Source organism: Maylandia zebra, linkage group LG23, assembly GCF_041146795.1.
Source record: "Maylandia zebra isolate NMK-2024a linkage group LG23, Mzebra_GT3a, whole genome shotgun sequence".
Lineage (NCBI taxonomy): Eukaryota > Metazoa > Chordata > Actinopteri > Cichliformes > Cichlidae > Maylandia > Maylandia zebra.
The window spans coordinates 22,019,487-22,033,686 of record NC_135188.1 but is presented as its reverse complement, the minus strand read 5'-3'; the positions used below and the strand labels follow the sequence as shown (position 1 = coordinate 22,033,686).

The following is a 14,200-nucleotide window of genomic DNA, read 5'->3' as shown; positions in this document are numbered from 1 at the left end:
TGCACAAAACAAAAAACAAAAATTGCCTGAAAAAGGAGTGGGACGAAGAAAACTTATTAAATCCCACCCCTATACTCACTCACTTAAAATTGCTTATTCACTCCTTCTAATGGACAGAACACAGAGAGTCAGCATTATGCAGTATAAGTAATTATTAGCCCCTATTTTCAGTGTATAAACCACTAAGTTTTTCTAGGTACAAACAAGTACATTGTAGTTTCAAGTAAAATACATGGAAATTCCACTTGATTCTAGGGAAATTAAACCCTTTGTCATTGAGCGTATTATAAAGTGTTACCTTACCCACCACCTGTCAGAGGTGGAGCAACACCTGAAAGACGAGGGCTTCAGTGTCAGAGGCGAGACCTGAAACTTAAAGCGAGAGCTGCTGCTCAGCAAATCTGTTTCTCCTCAAAGGAACCTTAAACTGAGCTCATCCAGCCTTTCTGAGCAGCACAGCAGAGCTTCTGTCCAGCACTGGTGAGTACAGATATCATGATCACGCTGTTTAAAACTTAAACTCTCTCTGTGTCAGGAACAATAACTGTAACACTGCTGCAGCTGGTGTGTTTCACATTTTTTCTAAATGATGAAATAAGACTTGATTTAATAGCAGCACTGATCAGATTACATTTGTTGGACAGAGAAAAGACGTTTACAGTTAAAATCTCTAATTTCAGGGTCTGATAAGCTCCCCACTTTGTGCCTGACACACCTGCAGGGAGAGGCAGAGATTCAACTGAGTCTATCAGATTTTCCTCAACAACACAGCAGAGTCTCTACAAACAGCAGTGAGTATAGCTGATCACATTCAACACTCTATTCATTTCATGCTGACTCGTCACAGTCACACTGGTTCCAATAGAAACGTGATCATTCATCTACGGATCGACTGTGCAAACATTTAGCTCTGTCACTTCTTTGGACTTTGGAAGTGAATTGCATTTGGACTTCAGTCTGCCTGCTTTATTACTGCTTACTCATCACTTCCTGTACTCATTGTTTCTATTTGCTTTAGCTGTTTTGCAATAAAAGCAAAGCAGCGGATTCATTTTATTGTGAAGAAGTGAGAGGAAGTACAGTGTGTACAGTAGCTCTGCATGACTCACAGTTTAAAATGATCCTTTATTTGATCTGGGCTTAAATTTGTAATGTCATATTTTTGAGATGTGGAAACAGCATCACACCACATGCCAAACCCTAACGATGATCAGATTATAGTCCCCAAACACTAACCTGACCCTAACCTTAAAGTCCCCCCAAAAAAGGCTTTTTATTTAACCCCGAAACAAATGTGGTTAAATTGAGGGCGTAGATTTGGTTTTGGCATTGGTGGGGACGGATGATTCAACCACCGAACCCTGCCCTGTTTCTATTTTTTTTTCCTTTTTGTCTTTGCTTCTTGATAAAAAAGGAGAAATATACTTCCCTGCATATGCTATTCTACATGCTTTTCAACCATTTAAACTTAAAATTCATAGTTTTGTTAAATTAGTTAAATTACTATTAAACAAATGACTGACTAAGTATTTTAGACTTATGTTTACTTCAGCCATATTCCATATAAATCAGGTATCATACAAAAATAAAAATAGCTTCAAATACATCTATCCATCCATCCATCCATCTTCATCCGCTTTGTCCGGGGCCGGGTCGCGGGGGCAGCAGCCTAAGCAAAGAGGCCCAGACCTCCCTCTCCCCAGCCACCGTTCCCAGGCCAGCCGAGAGATATAATCTCTCCAGCGTGTCCTGGGTCTGCCCCGGGGCCTCCTCCCGGTGGGACATGCCTGGAACACCTCACCCAGGAGGCGCCCAGGGGGCATCCTTGTCAGATGCCCGAACCACCTCAGCTGGCTCCTTTCGATGTGGAGCAGCAGCTGCTCTACTCTGAGCCCCTCCCGGATGGCCAAACTTCTCACCCTATCTCTAAGGGAGAGGCCAGCCACCCTTCGGAGGAAGCTGCAGCCCCAATCCGTCTGTCGATCTCCGGCTCCCTTCTCCCATCACTCGCGAACAAGATACTTGAACTCCTCCACTTGGGGCAGGAACTCATCCCCGACCCGGAGTGGGCACTCCACCCTTTTCCGGCTGAGAACCATGGCCTCAGATTTGGAGGTGCTGATCCTCATTCCCGCTGCTTCACACTCGGCTGCGAACCGTTCCAGTGCGAGCTGGAGGCCCTCACCCGATGAAGCCAACAGAACCACATCATCTGCAAAAATCAGAGATGAGATTCTGAGGCCACCAAAGCGAAAGCCCTCCGCCACTTGGCTGCGCCTAGAAATCCTGTCCATAAAAATTATGAACAGAACCGGAGACAAAGGGCAGCCCTGGCGGAGCCCATCACCCACCAGGAACGAGTCCGACTTATTGCCGGCAATGCGAACCAAGCTCTTGCAACGGTTGTATAGGGATCGAATGGCCCGTAGCAATGGGCCAGACACCCCATATTCCCGCAACACCTCCCACAGGACACCCCGAGGGACATGGTCGAATGCCTTCTCCAAGTCCACAAAACACATGTAGACTGGTTGGGCAAACTCCCATGCACTCTCAAGTATCCTGGAGAGGATAAAGAGCTGGTCCAGTGTTCCGCGACCAGGACGAAAACCGCATTGTTCCTCCTGTATCCGAGGTTCGACTAGCGGACGAACTCTCCTTTCCAGCACCCTGGCATAGACTTTCCCAGGGAGGCTGAGGAGTGTGATCCCCCTGTAGTTGGAACACACCCTCCGGTCCCCTTTCTTAAAGATGGGGACCACCACCCCGGTCTGCCAGTCCACAGGTACTGCCCCTGATCTCCACGCAACATTGCAGAGGCGTGTCAACCAGGACAGCCCTACAACGTCCAGAGCCTTCAGGAACTCGGGGCGGACCTCATCAACACCAGGGGCTCTGCCACCAAGGAGTTGTTTAACTGCCTCAGTGACCTCGCCCCCGGAAATTGGCGGGTCATTCCCCTCATCCCCAGACTCGGCTTCCTCCTCGGAAGACGTGTCAGTGGGATTAAGGAGGTCCTCGAAGTATTCCTTCCACCGCCTGACAATTTTCTCAGTCGACGTCAGCAGCGCTCCGCCAGCACTATACACAGTGCAGGTAGAGCACCGCTTTCCCCTCCTGAGACGTCTGACGGTTTGCCAGAATCTCTTCGAGGCAGTCCGAAAGTCTTTTTCCATGGCCTCTCCGAACTCCTCCCACACCCGAGTTTTTGCTTCAGCCACTGCCCGAGCCGCATTCCGCTTGGCCTGTCGATACCTGTCGGCTGCCTCCGGAGTCCCACAGGCTAACCAAGCCCGATAGGACTCCTTCTTCAGCCTGGTGGCTCCCTTCACCTCTGGTGTCCACCATTTGGTTCGGGGATTACCACCACGGCAGCCACCAACCACCTTGTGGCCGCAGCTCAATGCAGCAGCTTCGGCAATGGAGACGCTGAACATGGTCCATTCGGACTCAATGTCCCCAGTCTCCCTCGGAATGCTGTTGAAGCTCTGCCGGAGGTGTGCGTTGAAGATCTCGCGGACTGGGGCCTCTGCTAGACGTTCCCAGCACACCCTCACTACGCGTTTAGGTGCACCAGGTCTGTCCAGCGTCCTCCCCCGCCACCTGATCCAACTCACCACCAGGTGGTGATCAGTTGACAGCTCAGCCCCTCTCTTTACCCGAGTGTCCAGAACATATGGTCGCAGGTCTGCTGATACGATTACAAAATCGATCATCGACCTACGGCCTAGAGCGTCCTGGTGCCACGTGCACTTATGGACACTCTTATGTTCGAACAGGGTGTTCGTTATGGCCAAACTGTGATTAGCACAGAAGTCCAATAACAGAGCACCGCTCGGGTTCAGATCAGGGAGGCCGTTCCTCCCAATCACGCCCCTCCAGGTCTCGCTGTTGTTACCTACGTGAGCATTGAAGTCTCCCAGCAGGACAACAGAGTCTCCAGGTGGAGCACCCTCCAGCGCACACCCCCCCCCCCAGGGACTCTAAGAAGGCTGGGTACTCTGAACTGCCACTCGGCGCATAGCGCAGATGACAGTCAGGACCCGTTCCCCGACCCTAAGGCGCAGGGAACAAACCCTCTCGTCCACCGGGAAAAACCCCAACGTACCGGCAGCAAGCCGAGGGGATATTAGGATACCCACCCCAGCCCGCCGCCTCCCACCAGGGGCAACTCCAGACTGAGACAGAGTCCAGCCCCTCTCCAGGAGACTGGTTCCAGAGCCCAAGCCATGTGTAGAGGTGAGCCCGACTATATCTAGCCGGTACCTCTCAACCTCACGCACTAACTCAGGCTCCTTCCCCACCAGAGAGGTGACATTCCATGTCCCTATTGCCAGTCTTGGCAGCCGGGGGTCAGTCCGCCAGGGCCTCCGCTCCTGGCCGCCACCCGGCACACAATGCACCCGACCCCTATGGCGCCTCCTGCGGGTGGTGGGCCTGCGGGAGGATGGGCCCATGTCTCCTCTTCGGGCTGTGCCCGGCCGGGCCCCATGGACTAAGGCCCGGCCACCAGACGCTCGCCCTCGGGCACCCTCCCCGGGCCTGGCTCCAGGGCGGGGCCCCGGTAACCCTATCCCGGGCAGGGTAAACTGTTCCCTCGGTGTCCTTTTCATAAGGGTCTTATGAATCGCTCTTTGTCTGGTCCCTCACCCAGCTTCAAATACAATCATGATAATAAAAGAATATGACTTTAAGGACTTAACAGCATTACTTCAGTTATAGTACACCAACATCTCTTATATACATTAGCACTAAGGGAACACTGACTGACCTGGTGGGTTTTGTCCATCTAAGATGACCACAAAGTAAAGGATCTCTCGGCAAAATTATGCAACATTTTAGGCACTATTGCCCCGATCAAGTCAGTGAGCTGGGATGTTTTATTCTAAACATGAACTACTGTTACAGCAACAGACATGGACTACATGTCCCACACAACAACTCAATGTCCACAGGAGCCAAACACATGCCTTCTCCTCTCGTTAACTGAGATAAACTGCTGGCATATTGGTTTTACATCTATACTGTCCAGTCTCTGGTGGACATACAGCAGCATTGTTTAATCTCATTTGAGTCATTGTTAACCTTAGCCATCTTTTTAGTCTTCTGAGAGCACTGAAGCTTCTTTCAGCCTCAGCCGAGGATACTGGGATGATGGGATGATGATAATAAATACTAGTTAATCTATAGCACCAAATCATCAGTCAGTCACCTGTGACCTCGCCTCTTCACCTCTGTCCGAGCTACAACATGGCAGAGCTGCCTCTGTCACCTGATAAATAACAGTGAGGCATTCCAAATACATGCAGTCACACATGTGCTTCAAATACAGTCATGAACCAACAAGTCATCATCCAACTTCACCTGTGATCTTGTGTCACCATTGCTCTCTGAGCTTTGTGTTGGTTCTTCTGTCACCTGACAAATAGGACATACATGACAATAAGAATAAAATGAGTAGCTGCTTCAGTGTTTCTGTCAATTTGTGCAGATCTTGACTCATCAGTAATGTTTGTAGGGTGAGTGCATTTTTAAAACAATTTGTGCAAACTGCACTACAAGGTGGAATATTTGCACAATCATGACTACCTCATGATATTTTGTCTCAAAAATTAACCCTATGAATATGTCAGTACCATTAGGATGAAATTATTGTGTCACCAACATTTTAACGTTAGACATATAATTTTAACAGCCTCTGTAAACTAATATCCTGGCTTACTCAAGGCTGCCGTTTTCTGACAGTTTCAATCAAAATTAGAAATGCTGCTCTGGGAGACTGAGATAACTAACAGTGCTGCCTGTTGTGCAGTTAGTTTTCAAAACACGTTATTCATGGTTACATAAAATTTTAGACTGATGTGGGCCAAAGCCTAGCATAGCCTGTAACGTTATTATGACGGACACATTTTATGAGTTAACTTGGCTTTAAGTGACTTACAGGTTTCTTTCTTATATCCAGGATCTTCCTCTTTGCTGCCATCATCCTCTACTCCTTGCAGCGCAGGCTTGCCGCTGCTAAAACTAAACAGAGCTCCCTGAAAGGCACAGCCAATCACATTGGCCATATTTGTCACATGAGGTAGGACTCCAGTAGAGGACGTAATTTAGCTCTTTCTGCACCGCTGGGTGAATGAGACGGTGACAGATCTTTTTTTTTCTTCTTTCTGTCGGGTTTGTTTTTCTTTACTCGAAGAGATCAAATTATTGGTGGGGACAATTCAATAATCGCTGGACATGTCCCTTCCGTCCATGCCAAATCTACGCCCTTGGGTTAAATTATACAGCAAAATCTAAATCTTGGGCCAAAGTAACAGAACACTATTCAAAAGCTGACAACAAACAATTCTACTAACTCAATACCTAAACAAAACTTAAATAGTGCACACACAAAAAGAGGTAGAACACACAAAACCTTATTGAAACTAACATAACAAATTGATCCAGAGTTGTGGTATGACCCAATTTGCAGGTCTCCATATATGCTTGCTCCGCCCCTATTCCACCTCTTAGCTCATCAACCAAGGGTCTTGGAGCAACTGCCACTAAGGTAACTCAGAAAACACAGAAAGATTAAATCATAAATATAACAGGAAAAACTAAAATGTGCAAAATTATTTTAGAATACAGTATTATGTGATTGTATGAGTTAATTAATTCTAAACCAAGAGCCTGTAAATCCTATATTTAAAGAAAGAAAAATATAAGTGTAGTGTTATGTGAATTAATAAATTTAAAAATGAACAAATTTTCTTTTTTTTTCTTGTTCAGGGTGCAGACATGTCTGCTGCCAGCTGTCTTCTATCTGAAGATCAGTTTCTGTGCTCCATCTGTCTGAATGTCTTCACTGATCCAGTCTCCACACCATGTGGACACAACTTCTGCAAAAACTGCATCAGTCAACACTGGGATATCAGTGACAGGTGTCAGTGCCCTGTGTGTAAAAAGGTCTTTCAGACCAGACCTGAGCTGCACATCAACACATTTGTCTCTGAGATGGTTTCTCAGTTCAGACATGAAACTCAGCAGAAAGTCAGCAGCAGCAGGTCAGAGCAACAAGCTGCCAAACCAGGAGAAGTTCCCTGTGACATCTGCACTGGAACCAAACTGAAGGCCCTGAAGTCCTGTCTGGTGTGTCTGGCCTCCTATTGTCAGACTCACCTGGAGCCTCACCTGACAGCTTCACGGCTGAAAAGACATCAGCTGATCGATCCTGAGGAGAACCTGGAAAGCAGGATGTGTATGAAGCATGATAAACCTCTGGAGCTGTTCTGTAAGAACGATCAGACATGTGTCTGCATGCTCTGCTGTGTTTTTGACCACAAGACTCATGAGTTTGTTCCTCTGAGAGAAGAATATGAAGGAAAGAAGGCAGAGCTGGGGGAGACTGAGGCTGAAATTGAACAGATGATCCAGAAGAGACGACTGAAGATTCAGGAGATCAAAGAGTCAGTGAAGATGAGTAAAGATGCTGCAGACAGAGAGAAAGCAGAAGGTGTTCAGGTCTTCACTGCTCTGAAGGAGTCTGTTGACAGACGTCTGAACGAGCTCATAAAGGAGATTGAAGAGAAACAGGAAACAAAAGAGAAACAGGCTGAAGGTTTCATCACAGATCTGGAACAGGAAATCTCTGAGCTGATGAAGAGAAGCTCTGAGTTGGAGCAGCTCTCACGCTCTAAAGATCACCTCCACCTCCTCCAAAGCTTCTCATCCCTGAAATCCGCTCCAACCACCAAGGACTTGACAGAGGTCAGTATCCATCCACCATCATATGAGGGGACTGTGGTGAGAGCTGTGGATCAGCTGAAGGAGATATTCAGTAAAGACATGAAGAAGCTGTTTGAGGCTGAACTGAAGAGGGTCCAGCAGTATGCAGTGGATGTGACTCTCGATCCTGATACAGCACATCGTTATCTCATCCTGTCTGATGATGGAAAAAAAGTACACTGTGGTCAAGAGGAGAATGATCATCCAGACAACCCAGAGAGATTTTCTGAAGAGCTTGTTGTTTTAGGAAAGAAGAGTTTCTCTTCAGGCAGATTTTATTTTGAAGTTCAGGTTAAAGAAAAGACTGAATGGGCTTTAGGAGTAGTCAGAGAGTCAGTCAACAGGAAACAAGAAATCATACCGAGTCCTGAGAAAGGTTACTGGACTGTAGGAGTATATGAAAACATTTGTGTGGCTCTTGAGGATCCTGAAGTCCATCTCCTGCTTCAGTCTTATCCTGAGAAGGTGGGGGTGTTTGTGGATTATGAGGAGGGTCTGGTCTCCTTTTATGATATAGATCGTGCAGTTCTTGTCTACTCCTTTCCTGGCTGCTCCTTCACCGGGAAACTCTACCCATTCTTCTGTCCCGGGGTCAATGATGATGATAATGATAACTCTGCACCTCTGATCATATGTCCTGTCAATCAGTCAGTCAAATCGTTTTCCATGGGGAATGTGGATCAATCAAAGTTTAAGCCAAGCCAGAGAAGAAGTCCTATAAACAGAACCCAGCAAAATGCACCTGATGAAGACCACAAGATTCGGTCAGAAGCTGCAGAACAAGCTGAGCTTTAGTTGATTCCTGCTTTTAAACTGTTCCGAAGTTTAAGAAAATTATCCATTTGAGGATAAATCCAGTCTGTATAAATAGAAACTCACCTCTTCTTTCCTTTTAATGTTTAAAGGCACAGATATTAAAGCATATACTGTCCATGGACATGAATACAAATGTTAGAATTACATTATTTTCATTCACCTGGTGTGAAATATCAAAAACAGGATGGAGAAACTGTTCTATTGTTTTAACAAGTACAACACACTTGTTCACAATGAAATGAATAAATATCAGAACTTCTATCATCTTGTTTGATGGTTTCTTTGATGATGATCAGCTCCAGAGCTTCAGTCTTCACTTCACTTCAGGTTTACAATGGCTCACTTCAGAATTAGCCATTGTAAACCTTCAGAGAGATGCAAGTCATAAATACATTTGTAAGAAGTTCTTTTTTTGTTTGTTTGTTTTGGTTTTTTGGAGCAGATTGAGATAATTGATCAGAAGATAATGACATCCTACTAACACCTTCAACTCGTCCTTTTTCCTTCTCATCCCTGTGACTCGTTCATGATGCACATGTAAAGTTTTGGTTTGGGTACTTAAGTTTTGATTCATTATTTTTCCTCTCTGATGTTCAGCCTGCATTAAGACAGCTGTAAATGTAAATACAGCACTTTGAGTGAAAATCCAACAGAGGGCGCTCTGAGCCAGGGCAGCTCTGTCTCTGCTGCTGTGCTTTATTTGAACCATTTAAACTCGTGTGTGTGTGTGTTTGATTAGTGATTATTCAGCTCATCAGAGCTGCTTCAGTGTTTCACTCTGAGAGTTTATTTCAGCTTCACTGTGCAGCACATGTTGGTTTTATTTTGGAATTATTTTCTTTGCTCCCCTTTTCTCACTCTTTAAATAAAAATCCCCATGATGCTGTTTGCGAGGCCACTGTGGAGCTCAGCTTCATTTTCTCCCACAGTAGAAGTCACAGGATTAATCCCCTGAGGATCCCTCAGTTCTGGTTTGAGACTTTTCACTTTTGTTAGTCTGTATTGTTAGGGACTGACAGCGTCATTGATATCAGCTGATATTCACCTTGTCTACCTGGTTTCATTCTGCGTTGGAAGTTGTGTGAAGCATAATTGGTATAAGGAGTGGTGAGTTTAGCAGCTCTCTGTTTCAGTAAGGTGTTTGTAAAATGAGGCAGGATCCTCATGAGTCCAGCAAACCACCTCCCTCATGGTGTCAAAGCTTCTCAAATCTATAATAACTCTGAGTGTGCTCAGATCAAATAGTTTTTTATTCAGTTAAATTCAGGTGCTGCTGAGATGTTTTCTTATGGCATGCTACTCAGTTTGAATCGTGTTCTTCCAGCTCCAAACCCTGCAGAACTAAACAGTCAAATTCAAGGAGGCCTACATGCTGGTTTTATATCAGCTAACACTTTCAAGGCTCAGGTGTTGTTTTAGACTGAAGTCTGCTTTAAAGCTCACAGAACAATGAAAATGTTTGGAAATAATTTTGCAGCCAGAAGAAATAAAAACAAAGAAATAAAGTTGCTCCCATGGATCTTTATTCCTTATTGATGCTCATTAGAGGAAGATCAAAGGAATTCATCAAATCCATCCAATATTTCAATGGAATCGATTTCTGTTCCTTTTGGAGTGAAAATGTTTGGGAGGTTTTAGATATTTCTAGATGTTCAGATGTTCAGTCCATGTTATTATTGTGTTTGAGGGACAACTGTACCCTCAAACACAATAATAACATGGACTGAACCACCACTCACAACCACTAGCACTTTATATAGCCTCTGTAGAAACTATCTACACCCTCACTTATCTTAACTGCACTACTGTATAGCTCTGTGTAAATAATCATTCTGTACATTCGATAATCTTTAATCCTACAACTGTTTACAACTTGCATAGTTCCCATTTCTGTTTACAACTGTTTACAACTTGCATAGTTCCCATTTCTGTTTACAACTGTTTACAACTTGCATAGTTCCCATTTCTGTATAGCTGTATATCCCAGATTCTGTAAAGTTATTTATTTCATATTCTGTATAGTTTTTCATATTTATATCCTGTTCATATCCTGTACATAGCTTGTACTCACTACAGCCTGTACATACTTATAGTTATAGAATATTCACAACATACTTCATACCGTGTACATTATAACATACCATAATAGACCCATTTCTGTAATATACTCACATATCTATATTATTGCTAATATATATTGTAATATATCTATATCACTAAAGCACTTCTGGATGGATGCAAACTGCATTTCGTTGCCCTGTACCTGTGCATGTGCAATGACAATAAAGTTGAATTCCATTCTATTCTATTCTATTCTATTCTATTCTATGTTGATGAGCAGTTGGAATCATGAAGACATAAAAATACTGTTGTTATGAACTGTAACAAACATGTAATGGCAGCAGACTCAGATGTGTGAAAAGTAAGATTTACTATTCATCTGAAGATATCTCAGGCTGTTCTTCGTCTTTTTTGTGGCATGATCATTAAATAAGACTGTACTGTGAGGTATATTTTTAAAAGCATGTCTTTGACTTTGTGCTTCGGCTTTTTAAAAACCTTTTTAGAATGAACTTCTCATTGTTGTTTGTAGCCTGCAAAGTAAAACATGTTTCACACTTCTCCTTCAAACGGTCTCCTGTATTCTGACGGATCTTCCAGTGACGGTGATGCTATTTTCCAGTGATCTGATTTGTCAATAGGTGTGCTCTTCTGCTCTGCAGCAGGTTAGGTCTGTGTCTTCATAGCTCTGAAGCAGGATTTGAGCCTTAGTGAGCTAACTTTAGGTTTAATCCCAAGTTTTCAGAGTACAGACCTGAGGCTACCATCAGCTTTGAGTGCCAGGCTAAACTTTCAATACTCCTATTTCTAAATTTGATCTGCCTGGTAAAGATTTTTTAAGCCTTTCCTCCAGTGGGTTTAAGAAGGTATCTGCCTCTATATTCCCTGCAGCACAGCTTGTACTGTAGTCACTGTATGTGGCATCTCCTCGAGCATCCCTGATGGACTGAAAAGTCAGTCAGAGTGGTAAAGAAACAGACAGATTTTTGCCACTGAGCTCCTCCTTTAGATGGAAACCCCTCTGAGGTGGATGTTTTTGGATCTGATGGGTCATATTGGTAGTTACAGCTGATCTACGGGGCCTAACTCTTTAGTTTACAAGCTCCACAGTAACACAGCATAAATATTTAAACACATCCCGTGGATCACTGGCTCCTAACGGAGCATTTCATACATGGATCAAAGCGAGGCATGGGGATGAGACTGACTGCCCGAGTCTTCTTTCTGCCATCAGACCTTGAAGCGGTTGCACTGGCATCTCTCAGGCCCGCCTGTTTCATCAGTATGCACATGCTGCTGGAAATTAATTTGATTAAAGGCCCTCTGTTTGCACCTCCACCCGCCCGGCTCCTCCTGTTTAAAAGCCCTCATAGTGTATGATTAGCGCGCATTTCCCCAACCTGGCTGGGAGTGGCGGCTGGGTCGGGAGGTCGCACAAATGAAAGAGAACAACTTCATTGTGAGATGACTGGCCCATAAATCATCGGCCGTTTTCTATAAATCACGGCAGATGGCAGGGAGCGAGCCGAGACTCATGGGAGCTTGACGCAGCCCCTGTGCATGATGGGAAGGGCCGGGCCGAGCTGCGGCAGAGGCTAGCAGAAGCGCGGGGTCAGTTCCAGTTTGCGGAAGACGTGAGGTGCGGTGGAGGCGGGCCAGAGCCTCCCCCCACCACCCTGTCTCACCTGATGAGATGCAGACCCCGGAGGTCCTGGTCCCGCCCCTCATCACGCTGCCCTCCATTTAATGGGTCTAATCTGCCTGCTTAATATGGAGACAACTTCATCTCCCCCTCGTCCCCGAGCTGCTCCGAGAGCTGTCAAGTTGACACTAAATGTCCGCCCAGGAGGGCCGACTCACACCTTCATTATTCATCATGATTATTTAACAGAGCAGGATCCACTGCAGCCTGACTCTGCTGCAACACTCGCCTTTAGCACCTTCTACATTTCACGTGTTCATACGAAAGAACAGGAAAGTCTACTTTTTCTGCTTCTAAAGAACAATTTAAAACTATCAACAGAATGTGAAACAACAACAGCTGTGACATTCACACTGTGGGGCACATACAGCCCAATTTGACCTTAACAAGTAAATTTAGCCTGTATAACACCAAGCAACAGATGAACTCTTTACAATTCTCCTTTTTCACTGCAAAGATATCAGACTTCACATTTTATTTCTACAGTATACAGAAATACTGTTGCAGTAAATGAAAGAAGCCCATCAGGATGGCTGTTCAAGCCTAAACTTCAAGAAATAACTGTGTAAATTTACAGAAAAACTCTGGCAGCTCAATATCCGGGCTTGTCATCAAATTAAAAAACAGAATTTTTGTGTTAATTTACTAAAATGCACACAAAAAAGATTAACAATAAATGTTGTAGAAATGGCATCCCACAAGCAAAGTTGGACTGTTTAGCAGGACCCTGGGCCACATTTTTGACCCCCCTGAGGTAAGTTGTTAATTCTTAAGCATTAATTTAGTTATGTCAGCAAAAGGGGCGTCCACACAAGAAGTAAATCACAGCAGCAGATCGTGAAATATGAAAGATACTTGGTGACATGAAATAACAATGGGCGAAATAACTTTTGGCAGTAAGCTTCCAACTATGATGCAAGTGACTGAAGCCAATACCAATGAAAATGAAGGACAGTGATGACTAACATATAACATATGGTAAATAGAATATAGGATTACCTAGGCAACCAGAATGTCCATTAGCGACTGACCATCAGTGACATTAACCATCATGTAACAAGCGAATTTTATGTGTGGAAACTTATTTTGTTCAAACAGAGCTGTGATGCACTGTCATGTAATATTACTTTAAACCACCAGATGGAGTAGTGAGTCACCGTCGTATCCAACATTATTCAAGCTAATGTTAGCTCAACATTTAATCAGACAATTTATTTGAATGAATACACTGAAATATGAATTAGAAGTTGCCTTTCAAGTTAGAAAAAGTGGAGACTTAATGGAGACTTAACACTCATCAAAATTGAATTTAAGACATTTTAATCCTTTTTAAGACATTATATTAACTCATTCACTGCCATTGACGTCTATAGACGTCAATTGAAAAACTTACGTTGACTGCCATTGACGTCTATAGAGCGTGATGAGGGGCGTGATGAGGGGCGGGACCGTAATTGACGTCTATAGACGTCAATTACGTTTTTCAATGGGAGGGGGCAGGTGTGGGATTTGAAGGGGAAGGTGACTGGAAAGGCAGAAAAACCCCAAGGGCGCCTTACAACACCGACCCTAATAGCAGGCTAGACGGTGACCTAGGCAGGCACCAACTTGAAAAACTGAAGCCCACCAGCAGTAAAAGTAGACCTGCAAGGAGGTGCAGGGTTTGCGCACGTAAGGGATTGCGCAGTGAGACAAAAATGTGGTGCAAGTCTTGTTGTGTGCCCTTGCATCCCGGAAAGTGTTATAATGATTACCACACAAAAGTGAATTATTCATTGTGAATAAATGTTTCACTATGTACATTTTATTTTTTCATATATTTGTAAATAAATTGTTTTGATAAAACATAACCTT

General features: G+C 44.4%; 1 protein-coding gene and 1 long non-coding RNA gene across 2 annotated transcripts; both read left to right on the top strand.

The window, feature by feature from the left end:
• Window positions 1-384: 384 nt before the first annotated feature.
• LOC101476289 (uncharacterized) lies at window positions 385-6,123 on the top strand. Its single transcript, XR_191565.2, has 3 exons — window positions 385-480; window positions 681-791; window positions 5,963-6,123. It is a non-coding gene; the product is annotated as an uncharacterized LOC101476289 (long non-coding RNA).
• Window positions 6,124-6,481: 358 nt separating this feature from the next.
• On the top strand, window positions 6,482-8,830 carry LOC143414991 (E3 ubiquitin-protein ligase TRIM21-like). The gene is made up of 2 exons (XM_076880183.1): window positions 6,482-6,550; window positions 6,772-8,830. The coding sequence occupies exon 2, from the start codon at window positions 6,781-6,783 to the stop codon at window positions 8,560-8,562; it is 1,782 nt and encodes a 593-aa protein (XP_076736298.1). The 5' UTR covers window positions 6,482-6,550; window positions 6,772-6,780; the 3' UTR covers window positions 8,563-8,830.
• The last annotated feature ends 5,370 nt before the right edge of the window (window positions 8,831-14,200 follow it).

Coding starts and splice junctions, on each gene's coding strand:
- LOC143414991 (XM_076880183.1), top strand. CDS start 6,781: ATGTCTGCTGCCAGCTGTCTTCTATCTGAAGATCAGTTTCTGTGCTCC.